Source organism: Nyctibius grandis, chromosome 13, assembly GCF_013368605.1.
Source record: "Nyctibius grandis isolate bNycGra1 chromosome 13, bNycGra1.pri, whole genome shotgun sequence".
NCBI classification, from domain to species: domain Eukaryota; kingdom Metazoa; phylum Chordata; class Aves; order Nyctibiiformes; family Nyctibiidae; genus Nyctibius; species Nyctibius grandis.
The window spans coordinates 1319750-1346853 of NC_090670.1; the positions used below are offsets into that span (position 1 = coordinate 1319750).

At 64.6% G+C, this 27104-nt stretch overlaps 2 protein-coding genes across 2 annotated transcripts; one reads left to right on the plus strand and one right to left on the minus strand.

The window, feature by feature from the left end:
- Positions 1-4455: 4455 nt before the first annotated feature.
- INPPL1 (inositol polyphosphate phosphatase like 1) lies at positions 4456-14861 on the minus strand. The gene is given in 29 exon segments (XM_068411815.1): positions 4456-4984; positions 4987-5039; positions 5271-5389; positions 5676-6180; positions 6258-6339; positions 6504-6659; positions 6822-6909; positions 7093-7181; positions 7267-7383; positions 7485-7574; positions 7668-7749; positions 7982-8070; positions 8435-8534; positions 8646-8784; positions 8949-9045; positions 9136-9253; positions 9562-9758; positions 10177-10279; positions 10476-10582; positions 10775-10889; positions 10973-11080; positions 11371-11457; positions 11668-11755; positions 11850-11990; positions 12101-12251; positions 12331-12469; positions 13161-13224; positions 14068-14477; positions 14653-14861. Coding segments are annotated over 28 exon segments (3438 nt in total). The 5' UTR covers positions 14205-14477; positions 14653-14861; the 3' UTR covers positions 4456-4907.
- Positions 14862-19704: 4843 nt separating this feature from the next.
- On the plus strand, positions 19705-26522 carry ARR3 (arrestin 3). The gene is made up of 17 exons (XM_068411940.1): positions 19705-19721; positions 20376-20406; positions 20533-20593; positions 21127-21171; positions 21587-21786; positions 21897-21956; positions 22201-22268; positions 22556-22691; positions 22794-22878; positions 22974-23046; positions 23521-23658; positions 24163-24246; positions 24550-24573; positions 24648-24700; positions 25064-25073; positions 26039-26041; positions 26423-26522. The coding sequence occupies exons 1-17, from the start codon at positions 19705-19707 to the stop codon at positions 26520-26522; spliced, it is 1188 nt and encodes a 395-aa protein (XP_068268041.1).
- The last annotated feature ends 582 nt before the right edge of the window (positions 26523-27104 follow it).

Consider the following 27104-nt stretch of genomic DNA (forward strand, 5'->3'; position numbering starts at 1 on the left):
CACGGCGCGCCGAACAATGAGGCCTCTGCGAGCCACGGCAGCCCCCGGCCGGGGCCGGCGCAGCCGCTTGGAAGCCGGCTCAGCCTAATTGGCACCATCCTGACAATGCTGCTCGTCCCAGAGGGCTCCTTGACAGAAGAAAGGCGGGAGGAGAAGAAAGGCTTGTCTGGGGGAATATGATGGCCCGGAGAAATCCTTGGGGGGCTGTTAAAGGAGCCTTTGGGAGCGAGCGTCCCCGGCCGGCGAGGGGCCTCCAGCTGCCGGGCATTCTCCGTAGGAGAGGGATGATCTAAGCCCTGCGGAGAGGAGCTGCGCCGGAGCCAAGCCCCAGCCCGAGACAGCGCAAGTTCACAAGGCAGGCGGGACGTCCCCCTCGCACAGCCTCGGGATCTGCATCGCCCCGGCGCTGAGCCACGAGGGCGAGCAGTCAGAGGGTTGTGTTCACCTCTCGGGGTCCAGAGCCCGATCCTCCAGAGGAAGGAAGGAGCTTCTGCCACCATCACGGTGTCCAGCAAAGGACCGGCGAAGGCTGCCTGCACCTTGGCCCCACCACCATCCCTGGCAAAGTGATTTTGGAGCAGCCGCTTCTGCCAGCTGAGGAGGGATGAAGAAGAAGAATCTTCTCCTCTTTTGGAGAAGAGGAGGCTCAGAGGTGACCTTAGTGCAGTCTACAACTACCTGAAGGGAGGTTGTAGCGCAGTGGGAGTCGGCCTCTTCTCCCAGGCAACCAGCGCTAGGACAAGAGGACACAGCCTCAAGCTTGGCCAGGGGAGGGTCAGGTTGGACATTAGGAAGCATTTCTTCTCAGCAAGGGTCATTAGCCATTGGAAGGGGCTGCCCAGGGAGGTGGTGGAGTCACCATCTCTGGAGGGGTTTAAGAAAAGCCTGGCCATGGCACTTAGTGACCTGGTCTAGTTGCCATGGTGGTGTGAGGGCAATGGTTGGACTCGATGATCCCAGAGGGCTCTTCCAACCTCAGTGATTCTGTGATTCTGTGATGCTCGGATGAGTAACCTGGGAGCAGGAGCATTTGCCATGCTGCCGGCAGAGACAAGTGTGTAGCCAAAACCGTATCTGACGGAGGGAGTTGTGGTGTGTCTGCAGTTCCTGTTGGTCCAGAGCTCACCCAGAAGGTGATGGGCACCAGGACGGAGGACTCGGGGCTCAGGGAGATGATGCGCCTCAGCGGGATGCTGGTGTCAGTGGTACGAGGTGGAAGGCTGTGTAGGAATATCCCGTAGGGTGTATCCCCGGGGTCAGCGGAGCCGCCATCCATCTTCTCCCTGCAAAGCCCCACCTGCAGAGACACCCCTGGGTTTGCAGAGATGATCGTAAATGAATCAGCAGGCAGATGGGCAGGCGGGTGGCCGCGGGACCGGCCCCTCCGTGCCGCACGCACCTCCGTGCTCTCTGTTTGCGTTGTGGGCTGAGCCGCCGCTTTGGGCTCACCTCAAACACCCCGCGCCTTCCCTCCCGGCGCGGGCAGCCGCCTGCCTTTGTCACAAGGATGAGTTCAGAGAGCAACAGGCAGGTCCTGATCAAACATTAACAGCGGGAAGAACTTGCTCTGTTTTTCCCAGAACCAGGAGGGAAAAACCAGCTGGTAGGAAGCCCCGAGCCTCCGAATGGTGGTCCCAGGGGGTGCTGTGCTGGCCACGCTGGTCCCAGCCCAGCAGCTGTGTGTCCCCAAGCCGTGATGCTGCCGAGGACACGAGGCACCAGGAGATTTGTTTTCCTCTTCTAACCTCTGAGTGCAAGTGAGCACGGAGCCTCGAGCCTGACCAGACAGGAGGTGCTGCAGGGTTCGGTGGCCAAAACCAATGCCCACGACACAGGTCAACAAACAACTAAGATGTGAAGAAGTCAATAAATAATAATCTGGTGTGGGAAATGCATGAGGAAAAAGCCAGGGCAGCTGCGTGGTGCTGGGCTGCTCGGAGGAAAGTGCACGTACGCGACGCTGGCAGCTGATAAAGCCCGAGGTCAGCGCTCAGCGGCGTGATTTAGGCGTTCCTGAGCAAGCTGCCTTTGGGGACAACCGCCGACAGATAGACATGCAGAAGGAGATGGCAGCTGGCAAGCTTTATCTCAACGGGGTTGCTGCTTCCTCATCTTAGTCACCATCAAAATCCGTGGTTTGAATCACTGATTCACATCAGTCCGCCCCGAGGACACGTCACCGCCGGGCCCGTTCCTGCTCCTCGCTGACGTCCCCAGCGAGGCCACCACGGCCTCTCCAGCGTGGGCTTTTCAAGGAGGGACCGACTGAAGGTCCATCACCTTCGGAGATGGAAGGTGCTGCAGGGAAAGGACACGGAGCTGGCGAGGTGATGCCTGCTCCTGCCCACCGTGCTTTGTGGGTGCACGAGGGCTGCGATGCTGGGGAGTCCCTTGCCCGTGGCAAGCGCATCCCCCTGGGACGGTGCCTGCGGGCTGGTCCCCGTGTGTGCCCCAGGAAGCAGCGAGGGGTCCTGCAAAGCACCTGCACGGCCAGGGTGAAAGGGGCCGGGGCCGTGTGTCGGGGGGCACGTGCTGCCCTTTGCCGCAGGAGCGGGAGCTCTGCCCTGGCTCCCAGCCTGAACCCGTCCTTCGGCCCCGTGGGCAGCGCCGGCCCCAGGGAGCCGGTGGGTGCCCCCAGCCCGGGTGCCCCCGCAGCTGGCCGGGGCTTCCTGCCCTGGGATTTATGGATGTTGGAAGGGCACCAATGGAATGAATGAGCAGGGCAGCGCCGGAGGCAGACTCTGCCCCGGAGCCAAAGTCCTGCCCGCTGGCAGGATGGGATGGGGATGGTGGTGCCACGGGCACGAGCTTGGGCGAGGGGCCGGGAGAGCGGATTGCGGAGGGGAGCGAGCAGCCGCCGGGGGATGCGGGGCTGGGTGAGCCTGGGACCAGCTGCCGCGGGAGCACGGGGAAAACAGGGCTTTTCTTCTCGCCTAAGCTCTCGGAAATTGCAAAACAAGGGGAAATTGTGCAAAACATCCCGCAGAAGGACCCTTGTCCCTAATCGCCACGTGGTTGGTGCAGCCAAAGCCCCGGCACGAGGGGAGCGTGACCTGATTTCTTTTCGATCCTTCCCTTCGACTGCAAGAGCAGCCAAAGCACGACCTGCCTGTGCTGCCCGGGGACACCAGCAGGGTCAGGCGCTTCCCTTGCTGCCTGACACATCCCCCTGCTCCAAGGTGACCCCCTTTCTCAGCGGGGTGAGAGGTGAGGGTTTCCATTTGCCCTTGGGGGGGCTGTCCCTGTCCCTCTGCCTCCCCGGGGAAGGCAGGAGCCCACGGGGGCAACCCACAGGCAACCCAAGGGGCAGCTTTGCCCTGTGAGGAGACAGCGATTTGGGGGATGGAGAGGGAGATGAAGGAGAGGAGGTGGCCACACTGGCAAGGATGATGGCCCTCGGTGATGGAGGAAGGCAGTGGCGTGTCAGGGAGGAGGATGCATGGAAGGATTTGGGGATGGTGGAGGGATGGGGAGAACTGGCTGACCCCCACCCCACTCCCATCCAGCCCAGGGATCCCACCTCTGTCCCTGGTGGGGCCAAAGCTGCTCCCAGCGCCGTGCTGGGTTTGCGTGGCCATGGTGGGACTGTCCCGGCTGCTGCTCTCCGCTTACCTGCGGTCCTGGGCTGGGGTGGCTCTCAGGAGCGGGGCACCCCCGGGCAGCGCCTGTCCCCCGCGGGGCTGGGGGCCATGCTGGCGGGGCTGGGGGCCACCCTTCGCCGTGCCCCGCCGTGCCGTGCCCGCTGTGCCTGCTGTGCCCGCTCCCACTCTCCCACGGCCAGGGCAAAGTGCCCGGGAGAGGCAGGGCTGGAGGCGGGCGGAGGCGGGGGCAGGAGCCCGCAGTGTCCCTGCCCGTGTCCCTGCCCGCCCCAGGGCTGCCCACAGGGCTCAGCCCCGCTGCGCTCCCACCCGTCCATCGCCCTCGCAGGCTTTGGGCCACCTGCAGCCCCTGCAGCGGCCCCCCGGACATGGGACATGTGGGCTTCACCCGTGGGGTCACAGCCCTCTCCCCATGGGGGCCAAGGACACTCGCTCATGGCGACCACGGTCCCTCAGCCACGGGGCCCACAGACCCTCGTCCATGGGGACTGTAGCCCCTCGCCCAGCCCCGGGGTGCTGCCCTGCTGGCGCCCCACCCTGCGGGGCAATCCCGGGGACACAGGTGGCCACTGCCACCTTGAGGCCAGCTGGGCATAGTGTCCCCAAGTCGGGGCCACCTCGGGTGTGGCAGCAGCCAGGGGCGGGGTGTCCCCGTGTTCTGTGCGCCCCGAGACGTGGGGGAGAGCGGGGTGGCTTGGGGGGAGCAGAATGTTAATGTTTGATCCCCTCCCCGCCTGGCTCGGCTCGGCACGCTCCCTCCTCGCCCCTGCGCAGAACCAGGCATTGCACACCCACACCCCAGCGTCCCTGAGACTTTATTGTGGACGGGGACAGCAAGGGCCACCTCGTACGGAATCGGCGCCGCAGCCTCAGGAGCGGCTGCTGTAGGAGAAGTCCTCTGGGGACATTGTGGTCCCACCAGGCTGAGCTGGGGTGGCCACGGATGCCACTGTGCCCTCGCAGGCTCTGTGTCAGCTGCCCAGAGAGGCTGGGCCTTGAGGTCCAAAGCACCCAGTGGCCTCAACCTCTCCCGTGTCCCCCATCCCTCCTTGCTGGTGGGGCTCGGCATGGTCCTTCCATGGCTTTGGGGACGGAGGACAGAGCCAGGCGATGAGACTCGGAAAGTGTCCGTCCTGATGGCCACGGGAGCTTTCTGAGACTTGCCAACCGAGCTGCTCACTGGTGAGGCCAGACAAGGTGGGAGCGTGGCCCACAGGTCCTGCCCTGCTCCTCCTCAGCAGCTCCCTGCCTGTCCCGGGAGCTCTGGGGAGGAGAGCCCGCGCGGGTGCTGGGGTGGGGATGGCTGCTCTAGGCGCTGGGTCTGGGGTCGGGTCTTGGTGGCAGGGTCACCGCGGTGCCCTCGCCGAGCTCGCTGGGGATGAGCGGGGATGGGTTGGGCTGAGCACCCCGGCCTCCAGCAGGTCCCGCTCCGGGATGTCTCTGTGAATGGGGTGAGGGGGAGCAAGGGCTGGGGGAGCCACCGAGAGGGAGCAGGGAGCCCGCATGGCCCCGGGGCATCCATGGAGATGTGGGGGCTTGATCCCCCCCTGCCACATCCCCACCCCGAGGCTCACCTCTCCTCCCCCCCCGGGGCACAGGGCTCTGCCAGGGACCCCGGGGCCACAGGAGCTGGCCCCAACGGTGCTCCCCTTTCTGAGCTCCTGGGGGTACCTGAAGATCTCCAGGTGGTCCCAGCCATGCTCCTGCGGCCCTTCCTCGTCCTGCTGCAAGCCGAGGTGGCCCAGGCACCCACTGACGCCGCGGGACCACTCGCCCTTGTCGCAGGGCCACTGGGGAGAGAAGAACAAGGACACACGCCAGCCACGTCACACCAGGACCATGAAGTCCCCACCTTCACGTCCTCAACCCGCATGAACCGGGCACGTGGCTGCTCCTCCACCTTCCACCGTACCCCACTGCCTGTGCCGTGGTGGCTCCATCAGGTACAGCACTACTGTGGGGATGGGACCTCACATCTGCTGGTGGCCCCATGGCCGACAGCAGGTCTGGTCCCCTCCCTGAGCTCCCCAAGCCCCTCAGCTGAGCTCCAGAGCCCCGCGGGGACCACAGCGGTACCTCTCTGGGGTGGCCGTGCTGGCGAGCGTCCGCCGTGCACCTCGGCAGCTCCCGGCAGGGCCGCGGGGGCGGCTCCAGGGCGCTGTGGGTCTGGCGCAGCAGGGTCTTCTGGCTGTCCCCTCCGTGGTCCAGCTGGCTCAGGCAGGTGGCCATGTGCAGCGCCGTCAGCGAGCCATCGCCCGGCCCCGGCGCGTCCCTCGCCAGGACGGCCGATTTGGGTCTCTTCTGCCGGCCCACGCCGGGGGGGCTGAGCGGGTGCCCACTGGACGGACCCCTGGGCTCACAGCGGGGCCGGCCGCCCCACTGCTCCCCCTCTAAGGGCGAAGGGACCCGTGCCCCGAGGGGGCTCCGGCGCCGCTGGCCCCCAGCCGGGCTCTCCGCCGGCGTGTCGTGGGCTTCACCGGTGCCAGGGGCTGGCACCCACGTGTTGGGGACCCCCTCGAAGATGAAGTAGGCTGGGTTGGTGTAGCCGGCGGTCGGCTCCGGGAGGCTGCGGGGCCGGCTCCTGCAGAGCACGGTGGGAGAGGGCTCAGCATCGCCCCGTGCCCGGGGCTCGCGGCGGGGCTGGGCTGGATGGGGCACCTGGGGCGCTGCACGGGCGGCTTGGGGCACGTCGGGGCATCCGGCACCAGCTCGGCATCCTCCTCCTCGAAGCTGATCCACTCTGTGAAGGCACCAAAGTCTGGCCTCTCTCCCCACGGGGCACCGCACCCTGCACCAGGAGGGCAGTGCGGGCACGGGCAGCTCTTGGCCATGCCGTGCCCCGGCGTGGCTCCGAGCCCCCGCGCCCAGGGCGGTGGGAGGAGGCTGCTGCGCGCCCGCCTGTACCGTAGAGCCTCTCGCGGGTGCTGCGCCTGTCCTTGGGTACCCGGACCTTCATCCAGCCACGCACGGAGCCCGTCTCCTCGCCACGGTGGGAGAGGAAGGTCTCAAACTGCTGGGCCACGCTGCCGATCATGGACCTCATCGCGATGCAGCACTCGCCTGCGGGCACAAGCCGCCTGCGTTAGCCCCTCCGGGCAGCACGGGGGGCAGGCGAGCCCCTGTACGCAGCGGGGTGGGTGCCAGGGTCCCTCCTGCCAGGCTGTGAGCTGAGCCCCGCGTGGGCTACACTTGGCACCCTCCATGCCACTATCCTGCACCCACCGTAGGACTCGCAGCTCTCCACGCCCTTGATGCTGAGGAGCAGGTGCTGGTCCCCCAGGTACTCCAGGTCCGGCAGGATGGGGTTCAGCTGCACATGGAGAGAGGGGTGCTCGGGGGGGGGCACAGGGGGTGGCTCTGTCCTGGGGGGACAGCGATGGCATCCCGGTGCCCCTTGGGGCTCAGGGTGCAGGGCCAGGGGGAGGGATGGGGAAGAGGAGGGAGGAGGAGGCTGGAGGGCTGGGGCCCAGCGCCTGCCCCCCGCAGCGCGTACCACGGGCAGGCTCTTGGCAGCCCAGCCCAGCCGGAGGAAGCCGGGGATGTCGCTGCTCTGGGACGTGTTTTCCCCGCTCCGCTGGGCCTCTGCCGGGGGAGAGCGGGGGGCAGAGCTCCAGCCGGGCCGGCTCAGCCCCATGGCACCCCCCTGGCACCCCCCGGGCCACCTCACCCTCCAGGCAGTAGGAGTGGAACTCGATGTAGCACTTGCTGCGGCTGGCGGTTCTCACCATCACCTCGATGCTCTCCCACTCGATGCACGCCGCGGGCTCGGGGCCGGAGCCGGGAGCTGCGGGCAGGCGCCGGCGGGTCGGCGTGCGCCGGTGGAGCACCCACGGCCAGGGCTGACCCCAAACCAGGCACGGCGGGTGGCAGACCCCAACCCCTTACCCTGCTTGGGCACGAACTGCGACGTCACTCCCACCTCGAAGGTGGCGAAGACGGGTGAGTGGTCGCTGGTCACGATGTCGTCTGTGCAGCCTGGATGGCAGAGAGGGCAGCTGGGTGATGGTCCCCTGGGTCTAGGCAGCGCTGGCCACCCCAGGGTCCCCCCAGCCCTGAGGTCTCTCTCACCGTAGGAGTTACAGACCACGTGGGTTTCTGGGTGCGACTTCCACAGGATGCGGTCGCACCACGAGGGGACATTGATCCTCACCTAAAAATGGGGAAAGGAGCCGGCTTCAGTGTCCCCTTGGCTCTGGCTCCCCCCAGCCCACAAAAGCACCCCAGAAAGTGTGGACCCTCTGGCCGGGACCCCCTTGGGGTGGGAACGGGCTGGCAGAGGCATGGGGGCTGAGCGCCACCACGCAGCCCCCAGCACCGTCCGCGCCTGCCGTCCCCGTCCCCCGGTGACGTCCTGCAGCTCGGCAGGAGGCTCCGGAACTCACTCCCGTGGGCTTGAACTTCTGCCACATGTAGCTGTCCCGGGAGCCCCGCTCGTACCGGTACGTGGGCGGGAAGGAGATGTCACCCTCACCTGGGAACCAAGACACCGAGGTGGCACAGGGGCAGCGTCCCTGAGTGTCCCCATAGCTGCAACCGGCCGGGGAGAGGCACCGTGGGGTGTCACGGTCCCCATCCAGGGCTCACGCCGATGGCTGTCACCCCTGGACAGCCCTGCAGGGACGGGCTCTGACTGCCCCTGTGCTCACACTCTCTCAGGACGGTGCACATCAAGGTCCCCCAGGCTTTCGGCACCTCGCGCGGGACTGTGCCAGGACTGGGCATCACCCAGTGCTGGAGGTGGCACAGGGAGAGGGCTGCAGGGACCAGTGCCAGGGCAGGCAGCCCCCCAGCTGCCCCTGCGGCGGGGGAGCCAGTCCCTCTGCCCCCACACTCACTGAAACGCAGGAACACCTTGTTCTTCTCCCGCTCCAGGTTGAGCTGGTCGACAGCCAGGAGAGCTTCAAACTCCTTCTTGGTTATGTGGGCGAGGATGTCCTGCGCCGGGGGAGGAAGGCGCGGTGAGCCCGGCTCCTCTCATCCCCACGGCTGCACAGGCACTGCCGCCAGCGTGCCGCCGTCCCCAGCCCCGGTGCCTCGGGGTTCCACCTGCACGTCCATGTCCAGGCGGTAGTTGAGGTCCCCGAACCAGAAGAGGTGGGTGAAGCGCAGGGTGAGGTCGAAGGCGCTGAGCCGCTTGTCACCCAGGGCCAGGGAGCGCAGGATGTCGCTGTAGTTCTGGTTACGCCTGCGGAGGGGACGGCAGCGCCGCTTGAACCTCCCTGGGGACACCTCATCCTGCCCCTGCCAGGAGGGGACAGGGACAGCGCCACAGCCCCCTGGGACTCCTCCAGCCCCCTGAGAGACACCCCTGCCCCAGGGCAGCCCCGTTACCCCCAGCCCCTTCATCACCTGTGGGTCTTCTCGCTGCCGGAGGCCAGGTGGCAGTTGACGAAGCCAAAGGAGGTCCCATTGAAAAGGAAGGAGATGCCCACAGCTGCCTTGTTCCCTGCAGAGATGTGCCAGGCACTGAGCTCTGGGCGGGGGGACTGGGATGGCTCCTGGGCTGCCCCCTCGCTCTGGGACACCCCATCCCTACCCAGTGTGTTGGCGATGCCGGTTTTCACGCTGGAGGTGTGGACGTGGCTGATGCGCCGCTCGTGCTCGGGCTTCACCAGCACTACCATCTTGATGCTCCAGAGGCATTGCAGGGCGACCTGCGGCGGGGCGGGGGGTGAGCCTGGCCGCTCCCCCTCACATCGCCCCAGGGCCGAGCCCCGTGGGGACGGAGAAGCAGCAAGGTCAGCCAACCCATCCCTGAAAGGTGGCTCCTGGGGAGGGCACTGGGGGTTCCCTGGGCTGCGTTTGGGGTGGGAGAGGACCCTGGGGTTGGGGGTGAGAGCCCTGGGGTGATGGCTGCTGGCCACCAGCTCCCTGAGACCGCTGGGTGATGGCTTTAGCCTGCTCAGCACTGTGTGCCCCCCAGGCAGAGCCGGAGGGGGTCCAGGCTGCGCCCCACCATTACCACGCGGTAGTCGATGGCCATCAGGGTCTTCAGAGACGCGCGGAGGAACTCGACCCACTCGCGGTCACCCAGGGAGTTCTCCTGGGTGCCGATGACGTAGATGTCGTGGGGGATGCAGGCGGTGGTCTCGTCCTGCGTGCGCCCCAAGCCCCTCGAGGTCAGCCAGGAGGCGAGGGAGCGGGGCGGCGGCGTGCTGCCTGCAGGCAGGGAACAGCGGGTCACAGGGGAGGGGGGGACAGCGTGCCAGGCTCCCCGAGCTCCTCTCCAGCCCCAGGCCCTGTGCACGTCCAGGAGCCGCCGGGGCCGGGAAGCATCGTGCCAGCCCCGTGGTTCACCCGTGCACATCCCAAACTGATGCTGGGATTTACTGCTACCACCCACAGCCCTCCCAGTGCCCCAGCTCCTCCGTTTCCGTGACAGCCACCGAGTGGGTCACGATGGGACAGACACCCTAAAGTGGCCAGGTCTTCTCCAGCCTCCTCCCACCGAGGACCAGCTCAGAGCTCAGGTTTCCTGGGGTAGCTCCCTGCAGCCCTCACCTCCCAAAACCCACCCAGGCTCACAACGAGCCGCGACAGCCTCCCAGGACAATGTGACCTTATGGTGGCCCCTTACCCATGTTCCACGTCCCGACGTACACCGAGATGAGGTCAGGCTCGTCCAGGTTGGAGTGCTGGATCTTCATCAGCTGCAGCAGCTGGCAAAAGGCCTCTCGCTTCTGCGGGACGACACGGGTGTCTTAGGGTCCCAAAGGGGAGCTGCAGCACCCCAGAAGGTTCTGGTGGCAGGATCGGGGAGCCAACACCCCTGGCATAGGAGATGGCTTAAAGGGGTGGTCTCAACCCTGAGACCACTCGTTTGCTCTATCGTGACATAACGGCTCTGCTTTCCCCCAGGACGCCGGTGCCGCTCACCCGCGCGCTGGGGAACACGAGGTCTCTGCTCAGGCTCCTCTGCGGCTCCCGGCCGTACACCAGCCTCGCCTTGCTCTGCACGCTCTGGTATTTGATCAGCTGCAGGACTGAACACCGGGCATGAGGGGGGGCAATGGTGGCCCCTGTCCCCTGCCATGGGGGCAGCAGGCAGCGTGGGGTGGGGGCTTGGGGTGCAACCGGGTCTGCAGCCCATCACCCTGGCATCAGGCCCGTGCCAGGGACACCCACAGCCCCGCAGCACCCCGTCAGTGCCCAGTGGGGGGTCAGCAGCCCCTTACTTTTGTCCTGTGGGATGATCTCCTCCGGGGACCCGCTGCCCCGCTTGGTGATGGCCACCGTGCCCGACTCCACGTCCACAGTCAGGGCTGCCCGCTGCGACTTGCCCACCTTCACCTGCAGACGGGGACGCGGTTCTGGGGTCGGCCCCGCGCCTGCCCTGCCCGAGCAGCGATGCCAGGGCCCCGCCGTGCCCTCACCTCGAAGCTCTGCACGGCCAGGGGCTTGGCGGCTGGCGGGGGGGGCATCGCCACGCTGGGCAGTGCCAGGTTGTGCCTCGACACCGTCTCCTGCAGCGACTTCAGCACCTGCCGGAGAGATGGGCACCGGTCTGGGGGCACTGGGCTAACTGGGAGCCGTGGGCACGCTGCACCAGCCCGTCCTGCCCCAAGAGGCACCCCAGGGCTGTGCCACCGCTGGCAGCTTGCTTTGCCAGAGGGTTTGATTCAGGTGAGGGGTTTGCTGGAGCAGAGTGAGGTTCCCCAGCCCCGGGTGCTGGCAGAGCCGGGCAGCGGCTGCGGTGGGCAGCAGCCATGCTCCCCCTGCACCCAGACGGGCTTCTCCAGCCTGGCATCGTGGCTGGGAGGGGGGCAGGCACCTTCTTCTCCAGGGAAGAGAGGAGATGGTTGACGGTAGATATCTTGTTGAGGAGCAGGTCAAGGTCTGGATCGCTGGCCAGGAGACCCTGAAGGGGAGGACGGACATTTCTGGAGCAGCGTGGTGGCACTGGACTGGCAGATCCCTCCCCGCGGGTGCAGGCTGCACCCCAAGGCGTGGGGGTCCCTGGGGTCTGGCAGGGGAAGCAGCGTCCCCCCCCGCCGCATCCTGGATCGGGTGCAGGAGCGAGTCCCTGCGTGTCCCCTGGCCACAGCTGCGGTGGCCCGAGGGGGCTCACCTGCTCCCTGGCTGGGCTGCGAGGGGACACGGGGGGGTCGAACACCCTGGCCAGCGTCTCCAGACCCGCTAGCGTGAAGTCGATCTCACTGCGGAGGAGAGGAGCAGGTGAGAGCGAGCGCAGGCATCGGTGGTGACGCTCGGCCACCACGAAGGGGACGGGGCCGAGGTGGGTGGCCCCACCTGTGCAGCGCGCGGCAGGCGGTGACGAGCGCGGTGCTGAGGTGCCGCAGCTGCGGGTGCCCGTGGCGCAGGGCCTCCAGGTCCAGCTGCACGTGGTGGGTCAGGTACTCGGCCATGAAGCCCATGAAGTCGCTGGCCGGGCTGCAGGGGTAGGTGAGCATCATTGGAAAGATCTCCTCCCCCCATGTGCCACCACCGTGAGGGAGGGGTGGCTGTGCCCACCCCATCGCCCTGCCAGCCCGGGGTGGTACCTGCTGTGGATCTGCTCCTGCAGCCTCTGGTGCAGCTGCTGCGAGATGGGGGTCCGGCCAGCGCCGGGAGCGCCGAGCCACGCGCCTGCCCCGGCTCCCCCGGCCGCCACCACGCTCGCCGTGTGCCCACCGCCCCGGCCGTCCTCCCCGTCTGCGGGCAGAGCACAGCCAGCTCAGCGGGACCCCCTCCCCTGCCCGCCGGCAGCCCCCGCCGCCCCCTCCCCGCTCACCCGAGTCCTCGTCGGCCGCCCGCCGCGCCCGGAGCACGGGGTAGAGCAGCGGCGTCACCAGCCCGTTGTGGGGCTGCTGGTAGGCGCTGACCAGGTCCGGGAGGGTGCGGAAGCACTTGGCCTGGATGCCCTGGACGGTCTGGGGAGGCAGAGAGGGGGAAAATGCCGGCATGTCTCCCCCCTCTGCCAGCTCTGCAGGCCCCCGCCGGGCTGCACACCAGCCTGCCACGTCGAGCGGGTCTGTCCCCCACAGTGTGCCCCACGGGGAGCTCACCCCGGTCCCTGGCAGGGCAGCACGGCAAGGAGAGGAGTGCGGAGCCATCCACCTCGGGTGGCACATGGGGATGGTCCCCAGGGACCCTCGGGGTGCTCTTTTTAGGGTGCCAGGAGGGGTGGCTGCAGCGAGCCGGGTATCAGGAGAAACCATGAGGTGAGGGGACATGCGGACATCATGGGGACAGACATCGCAGGGATCGGGCCTGCGTGACCAGGTTGGCACAGGGGACAGTGGCAGGAAGGGGACAAGTGTTTTGCTGCCAGGCTGGTGGCAGCCATGGGGCTGGCGAGGAGGCCACCTTCCCGTGCTGCATCCTGCTGCGCCGGGCGCCACAGGCAGCTCGTGCGAACACCAAACCGCAGCGCTCGCTTGCAGCATGCCGGGAGGGCAGCAGACGTCACCTCCGCGGGGGGAGACCAGCACCCCGGCCCTTCGCACCTGCATCCTGCCCGTGCCCCAGCTCGCAGCCGGTGGCCCCCCGGCACGGTGCCCAGCGGCATTAGCCCCAGGGCAGGGGGTGCACCCCGGCAGCACCCAGCGTCTGGGCACCCACCTGGACAGAGAGCAGCCCCTCGTCATCGGGGAGGATGCGGTAGGTGTGGACGTGCCGCTGGAACCTGGGGGAGAGCAGACGAGGGTCACCCATCGTGCCCCCCATGCCACCCACGGGTACGTGGCAGCGCCGAGGGGTGCCTGGCACCCGGCCCTGATGCCAGCGCCCCGTCCCCTCTGCAGAGACAGGAGCTGAGCTCCTGCTTCTGGAAATAAAAGCATCGCCCACTAGAAGCATCACCCTCAGCTCCGCGTCTGCACCTGTTTGCAGGGGAGGATGTGTAGCCATCCCCCTGCCACCAAACAGCCACCGAGCCGGGGTGGCTGCCAGCTGGACCCCCGGCGTGCCCTGTGCCCCTCGGCACCACGTGTTTGCGATCTGCCCTGCGCACCGGGCCGGGTGTTGGAGAGGGGGTGGCATCCTGCCAAAGCCACCGAGGAGCCGCCCCGCGCTCCCCGCTGCGGATGTGTCACTCGGGTGCAGGCAGGGTGCAGGCAGCAAAGCAGGGTGCAGGCAGGGCGCAGGGTGAAGGCAGGGCCCAGGCAGCAAAGCAGGGTGCAGGCAGGGCGCAGGCAGCCCCAGCTGCCAGTGGGCAGCTTAAAAGGGCTCAGGGTGTCCTGGATTTCAGGTTCTCCCATCAGCGACCCCAGTGCTGGGCAGAGCTGCTGGCCCACGCTTCTGCCTGCTCCCAAGGACACGGGGTTTTCCCCTGGTCTGACTTGGGGATCACCCGAAAATCCCCTGTGCCAAAGAGAGCTGGCACCCCACCAGCATCCCTGCAGGAGGCTTTGCCACGAGGTTTTAGTGGTGCCAGGAGCAGCGTGCCCAGAGCGGGGAGAGGGATAGAGGGGACCCCGCAAGGGACGGGAGAGAGAAGCAGCGAGCAGCAGCCAGGCAGGTGACTCACAGGAGGCAGAGGGCATATGCCCCCGAGACCGACTCGCTGTCCCGCACCAGGAAGCAGCCGTCCCGCCCGGCCTTGGCCAGCAGCTCCTCCGCCACCACCCGGCTGATGTCCCGGTGGTACCAGCTTGCTGCCGCCATCCTCCGAAGCGGTGGGAGCCCGGCTGCGCTGTGTCCCCGTCCCAGCTGCACATCAGGGCTCAGGGGTCGGTTGGCGAAGGTGAAGGTGGGGGTGGCGTGGGGGGACCGGCCCCCCCCGGTACCCGAGGCCCCAGCGGGTGACGTGCAGCCACCGAGGTGACGCTCATGGGGACGGGGTGCCCCGTGGCCCAGCAGCGTGGCAGGAGCAGGACCTGGGGGGCAGCTGGGGGAGGCTGGGGGTCCGGTCGCTCCTCATCGTGGGGGGGCTCCAGCCTGTGGGGTGCACGGGACAGAGATGGGCAGATCGGTGAAAGGGGCTGGAGGAAGGATCACCCCGTGCTGCCGCCCCAGCCCCGGGGCCACCATCCTGCGCCGGTGCACAGCAAGGACAGGCCGTGCTGGCGTCCCGGCGGCGCGGGGGGCCCCGGACCTCGCCGGACACACTCACCGTCCCTCGCAGACGCGGCACGGGGCTCCTGCGGGGTGCTGGGGGCAGCGGGCCGAGCTTGCGGGGTGCAGCCAAGCTCCCTCCCGCTGGACGTGCCGGCAGCCCTGCCTGGCTGCTCTTGGGGCGGCGGTGTGGGGTCACCCACCCCGGGCCCCCGCTCCGCGGCCCCACCGGCTGGGCCCACGCTCGGTGCCCCCCCGGCACCGCCGCGCTCTTCCTCCTTCTCTGCGCTCTGCTCTCCCCGCTGCCAGGACCAGCCTCCTCGCTCCTCCTCCGGCCCCGGCCCCGCGACAGGGGGAAGCCTGCGGCCAAGCGGGGCTGAGCGTGGCGGGGCGCAGGCAGGAGCCGTCCTGGAGCCGGGGCTCTGCCCCCACCCCGCTCCCCACTGCCCGTTTTTCCCAGGGGTGATGGTGGGGAGAGCCCCGTCCCTCGGGCAGGACCCCAGGAGAGGGAACAGCAGTGTGGGACAGCAGCGAGCCCCTGAAATGTGTTTGGGGCGGTGGGCAGGCGGGCAGCTTGTGGGTGCCCTGGGGAAGTGGGGCGCAGGGGGTCCCAGAAGGGGGTTGGGAAGGGGGGAGGCGCTTCCTGGCTGCAAACAGCACCGGGGTTCCCGCAGCTCCCAGGCGCAGACCCAGAGGTTTTGCTCCTCACGGCACGTGCCACGGATGTGCCAGTGGCCGCCTGGGCAAGCTGGGGTGATTAGCACCAACTAATTACAGGTGAGTAGTAGCCACCGTCTGCTGCCAGGGTGCCCGGGAGCACCAGGGCTGCTCTGGGGGCAGACGGGACAGTGGGTTCCTGCTGGCAGAGGATGAGGATGAGGATGAGGATGAGGATGAGGATGAGGATGGAGCGCCGTACTGAGCCACGCTCCCAGCTGTCTGCTGTGCCCTGCAGCCGTGAGCCCAACGCAAAGGGACCAACCCCACCACCCTCTTCCCCAGCCCGCTGGTACGGACGTGCCTAAAGCCCCTGCCGAGGCTTCCTCCTGGGCTCCCGGCCTTGAGAGGAACCTGTGGCCAGGGCCACCGAGAAGTCAGGCAGCCCCCTTGATTTTGGGCTGGTGGCTCTGGGTCGCACAGCGGCGGTTGCATCTCTTGCCAGTGCCTGCCATGGGAACACGCAGCACTGGGGGGTCTGGAGACCCCTGTCCCGCCAGAGACCCGCTCCCACTGGCACTGCTCCCTCCCGTTACTTAACAGCACGGTAATAATTCCCCACAGCCGCCAAGGAGCCTGGCTTTGGATTAATGCCAGCCACGCCGCTTAATCCGGATCAGGGGAGGAAGACCTGGAGCTCTGGGGGGCTTTGAGAAATCAGCGGCACCAGCTGCGGGCGTTTACGTAAGGAGCCTGCGGTGCTCAGAGCCGGGACGCTGCCAGACGCACCGGGACCGGAGCCCGGGGAGCCCTGCCAGCACCCAGGGAGCTCTGCCAGCACCCAGGGACAGCTGGACTTTGGAAGGCGATGTGGGTTCACCAGTGCCAGCTTGCTGGGTGGCTCCGGCTCCTCCCGGGCTCCCTGCAGAGGGGAGACCCTATGGGTGAGGGTCAGGACATTGTCCCCATGCCAGTGGGAGCCAGGGGTGAAGCTGGGCCCCCCCCACACTCCACCAGCCCCACGTCCACGGGTGTTTGTCCACTGGAAGGGCCGTTTGAGCTGTGCTTCACGCAGCACATGGACCTGGAGGGACGGGTGGGATGCGGCAGCCGAGAGGAGCCTTTGGCCATTTATTAAACAGGAAAAAGGAAGAAGCCCTCTCTCCTTTCCCCATTATTTTTAACACGGCGCCGCATCCCCCAGCTTCCTTCCCCGGTGCTCGGCTCGCAGCACGGCACGAGCGCGGGAAGGGATGTGCTCTGTCCCTCTCACCACCGTCTCCCTGGCTGGATCCACCCCATCTGGATTAAATTGAGCTGAAGCCGCCCATGATGATATCTGCTCTCCATCCTCGCCACGCTCCGCAGACCCTGCGGCCACGGCCCTTGGGAGCAGCACAGGTCTCAGGGGCTTTATTAGGAGCCTAACGAAGAGCCGCAGACAGAGAGCTCAGGATTAGGTGCCCCAGGCACAGCACTGGGGGTGGCCACTCCGCCATCCCCCCCTGGCCGGGCAGCGGGTGTCCATGTGGGGCTGCCTCCTCCTCCTCCTCCTCCTCGTTACAGCTAGCGGGAAGGTCACAGTTCACGTGTCCCCTGACCTTGGCAGAAATAGCACCCACTAATCTGCAAACTAAGCAGCTCTCCTGTGTGCAAAGAGATCAGAAGTGCCAGCCCCGGGCAACGTGTGCTGACAGCTAAAGCCCTGGGCAACGGGGCTGGTGGGGCTGGCAAGCCGTGGTGACTCCTGGTGGCCCACGGGGCCAGGGGCACAGGTGGGCTGCATTCGGGAGGGGCTGGCACCCAGGTGATAAAGGTCACTGAGCTGATGCAGGGTGCTGGGAGGAGGCTGCTGGCAGCTCTGGGATGGAGGCACAGTGGTGAGCAGGGGCATCCTGATCTCGGTGCTCAGCTCTGGGGGCTGAGCCAGAACCAAGAGCGTGCTCGAAGCAAAGGGTCTGGCTGAGCAAGTAAGGACTTGAGGGATGCTGGAGGTGAGGAAGATGAGTGGGGGCCTTGCTGGAGCAGTTTGCAGGCTGTCCCTGGGCTCTGTGCCCTGTCCCTGGGGCCAGCCCTGGCATCCTGCGGGAGGGGATCCCGTGCCAGCTGTGGCAGGACAGTAGTGGGGAGCACTTCTCTCCCAGCTGGCTGTAAGGCAAATCCACTCTGTACTTTCAAGAGTTTTCTATTTGCAGCAGCAAACCTTGAATTAATGATGTGCTAATCGGGTCAGGCGAGGCCAGCCCGCGGCGTTATGAAATGACGCGGGGCTGAGCAGCTCGCCCAGCGGCACTGGGGGAGGGTGGCAGGTCTGTGTCCCACCACCAAGGGGTGGCCGGCCCTTCCCCGCTGCTTCGGGGGGGCAAAGCCTGGCGTGGGAGCTGCCGCTGCAGCCCCGAGCCTCGTGTGTGCGTTCACCCCATCATCTCGTACATCAGCGGCCCCGTGGCAAGGGTGTCCCACGTGCTCTAGGCCACAGTAGGTCCCCTCTAGGTGACAAAGCAGATAGGCACGTTGGCCATGCAAGGAGCTGCCTGCACCCCCCGTCTGTCCGTTAGCCACTAGCACAGGGTGTAAGGGAGGGGTAAAACCGGGCAGGTCCCTCCTGCCCCTCTGCCATCTCCATCCACCCCCGTGCCCAGGGCTGGCCCAGCTCCGCTTGCCACGGGAGCAGCTGTAGAGAGTCCCCGTGGGAATCTGCGCCCCTGCCCGTACCCCTGCCCGCCGGGAGCAGAGCTTCCACCTCAATTACCATCACCTTGCTCCTAAGCCCGCTTTGCCAATCTCCCTAAGCTGCTTTCTCGGGGCTCCAGCAGCAGCAGCCGTATTTATAGCCCACTCTTACTCATGAAGCATCTCCCCAATTAATAAACTAATGGGATTCTTCCCCAAAGCACCATGGTGCACACACCCCCCCACATCTCCACCCAAAGCCGAGCGGGCGAGATCAGATGCCAGGGGAGGGACCGACGGGGGGTATAAGAAGCAGCAGGACTGGGAGCAGCCTGTAGTGACTGGGTGGCAGTGGGACGTGCTGGGAGAGGAAGAGGAGAGCGTCTGTCTGTCCGTCCATCCATCCACCGGCCAGGTGAGCACTGCCTGCACTGCTGCTCTGCGGCCTGGGCACGGGTTCTGCTCTTTTGTGAAGCACCTGTGGGCAGGGACGTTGGTGCCCAACGTTGGCTGGAAGGCGAGTGGTTTGGGGCTGAAAGGGGAAAAATGTGGCCAAAAGGATTTCAACGTGGCTGAGCCAAAGAGCATGGGTGGAGGGGTTGGGTAGCAGCGTGGGAGAGCTTAGCCAGGGCAGGAGGGGTCTGAGGCCCCTCTCTGGGGCCTGGGAGGAGCAGAGGAGGAGTTCAGCTCTTCTCTCCTCCACCTTTCATTGCCTTGTCCCCAATTCCCGGGCTCTGGAGAGGGCCGAGCCCGCGGCACTGCTCTGCTCCCGCTCCCTTCACATCTCTTCTTGCTGCTGCCCAAGAAACCCTGTGGCCGAGGGTGCCCGAGCTTCACATCCCGCAGCACCTGAGGCCATCAAAGATCCTGTGCTTGGGACTAATCCCTTGTTTTTCCGTGCAGAAGAGGATCATCTCTTCCACCCCGTATCAATTTCTTCTTCCTCCCCAGCATCCCTGCGGTTGTGTAAAGAGGCAACTCTGCCCACGTGCCCCTGGGGCTTAAAATCCTGCCTGGGCTTAAGCTCTGCTAATGTCAGAGCTGCCTAACTATAAGAAGCTGAGCTCATCCCACCTAATCTCCAGGCGAATCAGCTGGTGATCAGTGTGATATTTATGGTTTAATTCTGGATGCCAAGCTTGAGCAAGCGAAAAGCAGCACAGTCGGGCAGGGCCGGGTGGCCCTGTGCCCTGAGACCCCCTGCCCATGGGGCGGTTAAGCTGCCCTCGACCTTTCTGCCTGGGGTTTCCTTGCTCTCCTGTGAGCGACGGGACAAAACGACCCCGTTCCTGCCGTTAAGCCATGACAGCCAATTTCCTGCAGACAAGAAAAATTCATAACATTGAAACCCCGTAAGCTCTTTTGTTCATGTTCTTGCCTTTCCCAGCCTTGAACTTGCTCCCTTGGGAGTCACTCCTGTGCTTCCTCTTCTCTGAAGCCTGCCTGGGGCATCGCTCTCCCTTTATCTCTTCCACCTCCTCCACACCGCCTTTTTGGCCGGGGGCAAGGGGCTTGCTCAGCTCGGCTGCCCCTGGGTCTCCAGCTGCTACCGCGTGCCCTGTGTGCCACCCCGAAGCTGGGCAGCCCCAGCTGAACCCGGGGCACCCGAGCCCTGCGAAGGCGAAAGGCCTGGCAGCGCCGAGCCCTGTGGTTCGTGGGGATGTGAAGGACTGTCCCACTGGCTGGCCATGGCCGGTGCCTGCCCCTTCCCCACCGCCTCACCCTGCGCTTCCCCTCCATCTCTCCCCGCAGATCCCACCTGCGCGGCCACTGACTTAAAATGGCAGAAGGAGCAAAGTAAGTGTGTTTTTTTTGTTGTTTTTTTTGGTTTTGTTTTGGAATTGGGATGGAGCAGGGTGCTGAGGGGCAGGAGCAGAGGGAGAAACAAGCCCCCCAGCTCCCCCCACCCGCTGTCTCCTCCCTTCTCCTCCCTTCTCCTCCCTTCTCCTCCCTTCTCCTCCCTTCTCCTCCCCTTCTCCTCCCTTCTCCTCCCTTCTCCTCCCCTCTCCTCCCCTCTCCTCCCCTCTCCTCCCCTCTCCTCCCCTCTCCTCCCCTCTCCTCCCCTCTCCTCCCCTCTCCTCCACTCTCCTCCCCTCTCCTCCCCTCTCCTCCCCTCTCCTCCCCTCTCCTCCCCTCTCCTCCCCTCTCCTCCCCTCTCCTCCCCTCTCCTCCCCTCTCCTCCCCTCTCCTCCCTTCTCCTCCCTTCTCCTCCCTTCTCCTCCCTTCTCCTCCCTTCTCTTCTCCATGTTGGTGCTTTCTCACTTGCCCATAAGACACAGCCTGCTAACGGACCCCTTCCTCCATGGCCACACGCTGAGCCCAGGAGCAAGACATCCCCCAGGGCAGCAAGACGGAGTGGGTTTGGGCTCTGAATTTGCAGGACACTGAATTCCCCAAGGCCAGGGCATCTCCAGCCCGGTCCCAACCTGCCTCTCTGTGCTTCCTTCACAGGGTGTTCAAGAAGACCAGCCCCAACAACAAGGTGAGTCCATGAACGCAGGGATGGGAACAAGCCCCACGACACAACCCAGGGCTTGAAAATTTTGGCCAGTTTGATGGCAAACTCTAACCCATTTCCTTTTTTCCTTTCGCTGTGTGCGGCCTCCAGCTATCCATCTACCTGGGGAAGAGGGACTTCGTGGATCACGTGGAGTCGGTGGACCCCGTAGGTGAGTGGGGCTGTGCCCGCCACAGAGGGGGAAGCACGGGCAGTGAGTGGTGCTGGGGGACTGGCCTCTGTGCCAAGGGCTGCCCAGCTCTGCTTCCCACCAGAGCAGGAGCAGCAAGGGCAGCTCCAGAGGAGCAAACTTCCTGTTTTCCTGCAAATACCCTTACAGAAAAATGGTGGGGAAAGGGAAAAAGTCCGTTTGCAAAACAACCCAGCCGTGCTGCTGGTGGAGATGCTGGAGGAGGCATCGCCATCCCCCTGACCGGCAGCTCCCCTCGGTCACCTCCCCAGCTGATGAGCAAATTATTTCACTTTAAAAAGCATTAAAGCATTTAAAAAGCAAAAAAAAAAGTATTTCACAAGGATCTTCCCGGGCGGCCAAGCTCAGCGGCCCTTCTCCTGGAGGGGTTTAAGAAAAGACACTTAGTGCCCTGGTCTAGTTGACATGGTGGTGTCAGGGCAATGGTTGGACTCAATGATCCCAGAGGGCTCTTCCAACCTGATTGATTCTGTGATTCCTCTGTTTGTTCACAGACGGCATCTGCCTGATCGACCCGGAGTACCTAAAGGACAGAAAAGGTATTAAGACACAAAATCCCACGTTATAAGGGGCAGGGGTGGAAACCTGTGCAAAGACCACGAGCAGCCTGGGACTTGGTGAGGTTAAAACTGCAACGGGTCGTCTACAGCTCCTCATACGTCAGGGCCACGGCAGCTGACGTGGAGGGGGAGGCTGCCTCTTTCTTCGCATCTCTTCTGCCTGAGGCACCAGCTCTGAAGCTACCTGTGCCTTGCAGAAAGATGTGATCAATCTTGTTAACTTTATACTCAGTGTTTGAGGTCCAGGTCCTGATAACAGAGTCATATTTCACCTAAAGAGTTAATAAAGTAGTTTTTCTTTCTTTCCCCTTTATTCAACCCCTTTCCCCCCATACCTTGCCTTTCTTTCATCCTTCCCCTAACCCCACTCCTCTCCATTTCCACCCCGTTTCAGTGTACGTGACGCTGACTTGCGCGTTCCGCTACGGCCGAGATGACCTCGACGTCGTTGGGCTGACCTTCAGGAAGGACATCTATGTCCTGACCACCCAGATCTTCCCACCAGTGCCGGACCAGACACCCAAAACCCTCACTCCTTTGCAGGAGAAGCTGATGAAGAAGCTCGGGGAGAACGCCTACCCCTTCACCTTTGAGGTAGGGGCTGCTCAGCCCTTCCCGGCCGCACACCTCCATCACCTGCACCACAGCTCGTCTCTGGCCATGCTCTTCATTTACTTTTTTCTCTGTTTCCCTGTTCTGCCCAGATGGCCACCAACCTGCCCTGCTCGGTCACCCTCCAGCCAGGACCAGATGATGTGGGAAAGGTGAGCTGCTGTCCCCGAACCGTGTCCCCTGGACCCAATTCCCTTGGCAGGGGGTTAAGTTGTGAGGTGCCAAAAATGAGAGCTGTTTCTCTCTCTTGGGGACGTGGGATAAGGGTTGGGGAGGAAGGATGATTGGAGCTGAGACCAGGATCTCTAGGGATGCAGTGAAGGAAGGAGGGGAATGAACACAAACCCCAGGCAGCTCTGAGCCCCTCCTGCTTAATGACCACACGTGTCCTCCCAGGCCTGCGGCGTGGACTTCGAGGTCAAAGGATTTTGTGCTGAAAATTTGGAGGAGAAAATTCACAAGAGGTATTTGCAGGGATCCCTTTCCTGCCCCATGGCCCTAAAACCAAACCACTGGATGGTTTTGGGGTGGCCAGCTCGGGGGTTGTGCCAAGGACCTGCTGCCAGCCTGTGCCACGCTTGGATCGGGTGCTTTGCCCGAAGGAGGAGCAGTGGTCCCCATGTCAGCACCCACCACGTCCTAAGGGCAGGCTGCAGCTTGCATCCTTTGGCTGGAGACACTGTGATGTCCCTGAAGACAGCCGACACGTCCCTGCCAGGGGGACTGGGGGTGATTGCTTCTCACCCCACAGGAACTCGGTGCGCCTCATCATCCGCAAGATCCAGTTTGCACCCATGAAGACAGGGCCAGCCCCAAAATCGGAGACCACCAGGCAGTTCATGATGTCTGACAAGCCCCTGCACCTCGAAGCCTCCCTGGATAAGGAGGTCAGTACCGGGGGGCTGTCCCCTGGCTCCTGCCACCACGTGCATCCCCAGGGACGGGGATCAGGATGGATGGTCATGTAACCGAGCCTCTTCCCACTGCAGATCTACTACCACGGAGAGCCCATCAGTGTGACCGTCAACATCAACAACACCACCAACAAGATTGTGAAAAAAATGAAGATCTCGGGTGAGAGGGGGCAGGAGGGGCACGTCCCGGCGCCCACCGTCAGAGATGGGGCCTCTGCTGCCTCACCAACGCTGCTCCCTCTTGTCCCTCCTCAGTTGAGCAGATCACAGACGTGGTCCTCTATTCGCTGGATAAATACACAAAGATTGTGTGCACCGAGGAGATAAAGTAAGTAAAAAGGGGCAGCATTGCGGCCAGAGGGAGGAAGAGAAAGGAGGAGGAGGGGAGAGTGATGGGGAGAGAGCGTGGGGAAACGGTTTTATACCAGGGTTAGAAGAGCAGCTGCAGAGGAAGCAGAGGAGAGGGAAGGCTGTGGACACCGTGCCCCCAGCGCAAGCCGGTGTCGGCTGGGGGGGTCCCTGGGGAAGGTGTGCGGCCACCCCCGGCTGCTTCCTCTCCTCGCTTTGCATCTCCGGGGCCAGCCGCAGCCTCTGCGCCCCTGAGAACAAGGAGGGCGGCAGCAAAGGCGGGGGTAGAAAAAAGAAGTGGTTGTATGAAGGAACGAAAGGAGGAACCGGGCCCAGGCAGCTGCGTGGGAAGGGCAGGGCAGGGGGGGTCTGGCTCTGCCCAGGTGCCTGGTGTGATGCTGAGCACCCACCAGGCTGGTGCTGGCTCTGAGCTCTCCCCTCCTACCCCTCCCAGTGACACCGTGGCGGCCAACTCCACCTTCTCCAAAACGTACTCGGTCACCCCCACGCTCTCGGCCAACCGGGAGAAGCGAGGCCTCGCTCTCGATGGCAAGCTCAAGCATGAAGACACCAACCTGGCCTCCACCACCATGTAAGAGCCGCGTGGGCTCCCCCTGCTCCCCACCGTGGCCGGACCCATGCCTTCCCCCCTCTCCAACAGCTTCCCACTGCTCAGGATGCTCTGGGCTCCCACCAAGGGTCCCCCACACCTCCCGTGCCCAATCCAGCTGGAAAATGCAGGGATTTTATGGCATGGCCACAGACCCACGTCTCCATCTCGTAGGAGACACAGCCTCCCAGTGCTACCCATCATCCAAAGCCCCTCTATCCCTCTTGCAGAGCTGCATCGGGTCTTGTCTCAGCAGTAAATCCCAGCTGAGGCAGCTCAAGTGGCCTTCAGAAACTGCTCCGTGGCTTCAGCCAAGCGATCCACCCTCCCCTCTATTACTGCCATGTTGTGTTGTCCTCTCCTGCTAAAGCCCAGCGCACCCCACACCAAACGGGGCACAGAGACCCCCAGGAGCTGCCAGGGGGAGCAGGTGGGGTCTGCGAGCAGCACTGCCCGCCTCACCGCTCTGCTCTGCCCTTCTCCTAGCCTGAGACCCGGCATGGACAAGGAGGTGCTGGGCATCCTGGTGTCCTACAGAGTGAAGGTCAACCTGGTGGTGTCCCGAGGAGGGTGAGGCTCTGTGGGCGCGGGGGTAGGGACAGTCCCCTTGGGCTGTGCTGTGGGACCTTGTGCCACCGGGCAGGTGATGAAGGGACTCATGCTGTGGATCCCCTCGTCCCTGCCCCGCTCCCCCGGGCCATGGGGCAGCTGGGTGCTGAGCTGCTCTGCTCTCTGACCCCCACACCTCCATCCCCATCGCTGCTGCCCTTCACCCCTATTATAAATCATTTTCTGCCTTACTATAAAGCGAAGTCTAACTCCTCCCATACTCTGGCTTGGCTGATTTCTGTCCCTTCTCTCCCGCTGCCGCAGCATCCTGGGGGATCTCACTGCCAGGTAAGGGGGAGCTGGTGGGCTGAGCACGGTGCGGCACGGGGCGGGTTTATTGAAAGAAGTGCTTTTCCTTCCAGCGATGTTGGCGTCGAGCTGCCTGTCATCCTGATGCACCCGAAGCCCGCGGACGGTAAGTAGCACCTGGGATGCTGCCGAAACGCAGAGGAGGAAGAAGCAGTCCCTGTTCAGAGGGGAACTGGTAAAAGCAACGCTGATGCAGCTGCCTCAGTGCAAAGGGCCCCGCTCTGCCCCAGCAGCCCTGGCTGTGGGACGGGCAGAGCTGCTCCGGCAGCCACCCTGTCTGGTACCAGTGTGGGAGCAGCTCTCCTCCCTGCAGCACCCCGCCTGCCACCTGTCCCAACATCTCTTTTTCCAGAAAAAACACCTGAGCATTAACAAGAGATGTTAGTTGAAATGTCCTTTCTGTACTAACCTGCACGTGTCTCTCTCCCCATCCTTGCCTCCCTGTGCTTTGCTTATCGATGGACTACAGATAAGCCAAGGTAAAGAGACATTTCCTTATGCCTCAAGTCAGTGTTTCCTCTGACACATAAACCATCCAGATCCATCGCAGATGGATGTGATGCCCCATTCCAGCTTGAGATTACATCCTTGGATCAAACCATCCAGGCCTCAAAGTCCCGAGCCCCTGTGTCACAGCAGACAGCACGACACCCCCCACAGCGGCACGGGCAGCAGGAGCGTTGTCACAGGCTGGGAGGACTCAAATGCTGGGCTCGGCACGTGTTCTGCAAATTTCCAGGGCTTATTTGACAGCTTCCCTTGCTGCAAACACAGCAGCCTCTCCTGCTGCAAGCCCAGACCTCGCCTTGTCCCTCAGAAGCAGCCAGCAGTGCTCTGTCTCCCAGTCACAAGTGCCACCACTGGACATAAAGTCCCCTATGGCCTCCATCCCCATCCACCCTGCACTGAGGTCTCTTGGCTGCTGGAAGCGGTGCCGGTCACAGCCCTGTGTCCCCGCACACTCCCCATGACCAGAGTCCTCTTCTCCTCCCACCACATCAGCTTATTCCAGCTGAAGCCACAGCTGGGGTTGCTTCCCTCCGGGAAGCCGCGGCGTGCCAAACCCACTCCTGGCAGCCACGGCCGCCAACCAGCCCTGCAGCCGGCCCTGGCTTCCAAAGCCCCCAAAAGGCCGGTTTTGTGTCTGGTTACACCCTGCAACGGGACACGAGCGCTGGGATTTAGAGCCTGGAAACTCAGGCTGCAACTGCACGGCTTTCACACCAAAGCCCATCAGTCTCCTAGCTCAGCGAGGTTATTTAAACTTGCAGAGCAGGAAATCTCTTGGCCTGTCCCCACCGTCGCTCCCTCTAGATTTTGCCAAGTCCTTTCACATTCGCAGCCTTTTGGAATCGGTTTTGCTGACTCTTTTTTTCCATTTTCTTCCCCCACTTTTCATTTTGCGGCTCTCCCTTGATGTCATCTGCCACTCGCCTTTTGCAAGGAGGTAACCAATCTCTTTGTCTCCACTTTAATTTCTTTTCCTTCCCTTTTTTTCCCTTGACAATGCAAAACATTGGCTTAAAAAAAACACCGAAAGCTGCAGCTGCTCTTGCCCAGCTCCTCCGGTCACGCACGCTCGCAGCCGAGCCAGCGATCTGTCCTGGGTTTGTGTGCTCGGGCCAGGCTGGGGCTCGCTACCTGACTGCTCCCCGCGGTGTTTGGGGCGACGGGGCCAGCGTGAGCCCGCGCTGTTCACTAGCAGGAGCAGGGTTTGGGGCTCAGCGGGGATTTCACCCTCTGCACCACGGTGCACCCCGGGCAGCCGGACCGTGGGCTCCCCGCCGCCGCCTTGCCGGGGCTCACCACGCTCTGCTCTCCCTTCCAGCGAGGAGGACATCGTCATCGAGGAGTTCGCTCGCCAGAAACTCAAGGGGGAGAAAGACGACGAGGACGAGAAGGAGGAGGCTGACAAAGAGGAGAGCTAACCTGCTGCCCGCCCGCAGGGACAGCCCCACGCGCCCCGCTTTGGGACGCGGATGCCCGTAGCGCGTTCCCCGCGGTGCCACGTATTCCCCGGGTACCCCCTCCTCCCCCGGGCTCCTCGCACCGACTCCAGGCCCTGGTTGGGGCGGTGGGAGCCCCCCGGTACCGCCAGGCAGAGCCCGACGGCGCACAGGCCGGTGCTCCCACCTCCCCGCACCCATGGGTGCCAGCGAGGGGGCGGGGAGGGTGCACCGGAGCCCGCCCGGTGCGTTTGCCGTTCGCGGGCGTTAGGCCGCGCTCTGAGACACCGTTACAAATAAACCCGCCCCGGTGGCCCGGTGCAGGCTCCGTGTCGTGGTGCCGGGGCGTGGTGCGGCAGCCGGTGCCTCAGCCCGCCCCGCGGCAGGGCGGGGCGCTGCGGAACCCGGCAGCGACCGCTCCCGGCCCGGTCCTGCCCCCCGCCCCCACCCGGTACAGGCCGCAGCGGCGGCCCCGCCCCCGGGGCGGAGGGGAGGGCCCCGTTGCCGCGGCAACCGCCCGCCCCGGGGGTGGGGCGTAGTGACGTACCGGTGACGCCGGCGGAA

Bases quoted from the DNA above. Each gene is read 5' to 3' on its own strand.
- ARR3 (XM_068411940.1), top strand. The intron at 21,172-21,586 runs GTATTAAGACAC...ACCCCGTTTCAG, and splicing joins GTACCTAAAGGACAGAAAAG to TGTACGTGACGCTGACTTGC. The intron at 22,269-22,555 runs GTATTTGCAGGG...CTCACCCCACAG, and splicing joins GAGGAGAAAATTCACAAGAG to GAACTCGGTGCGCCTCATCA.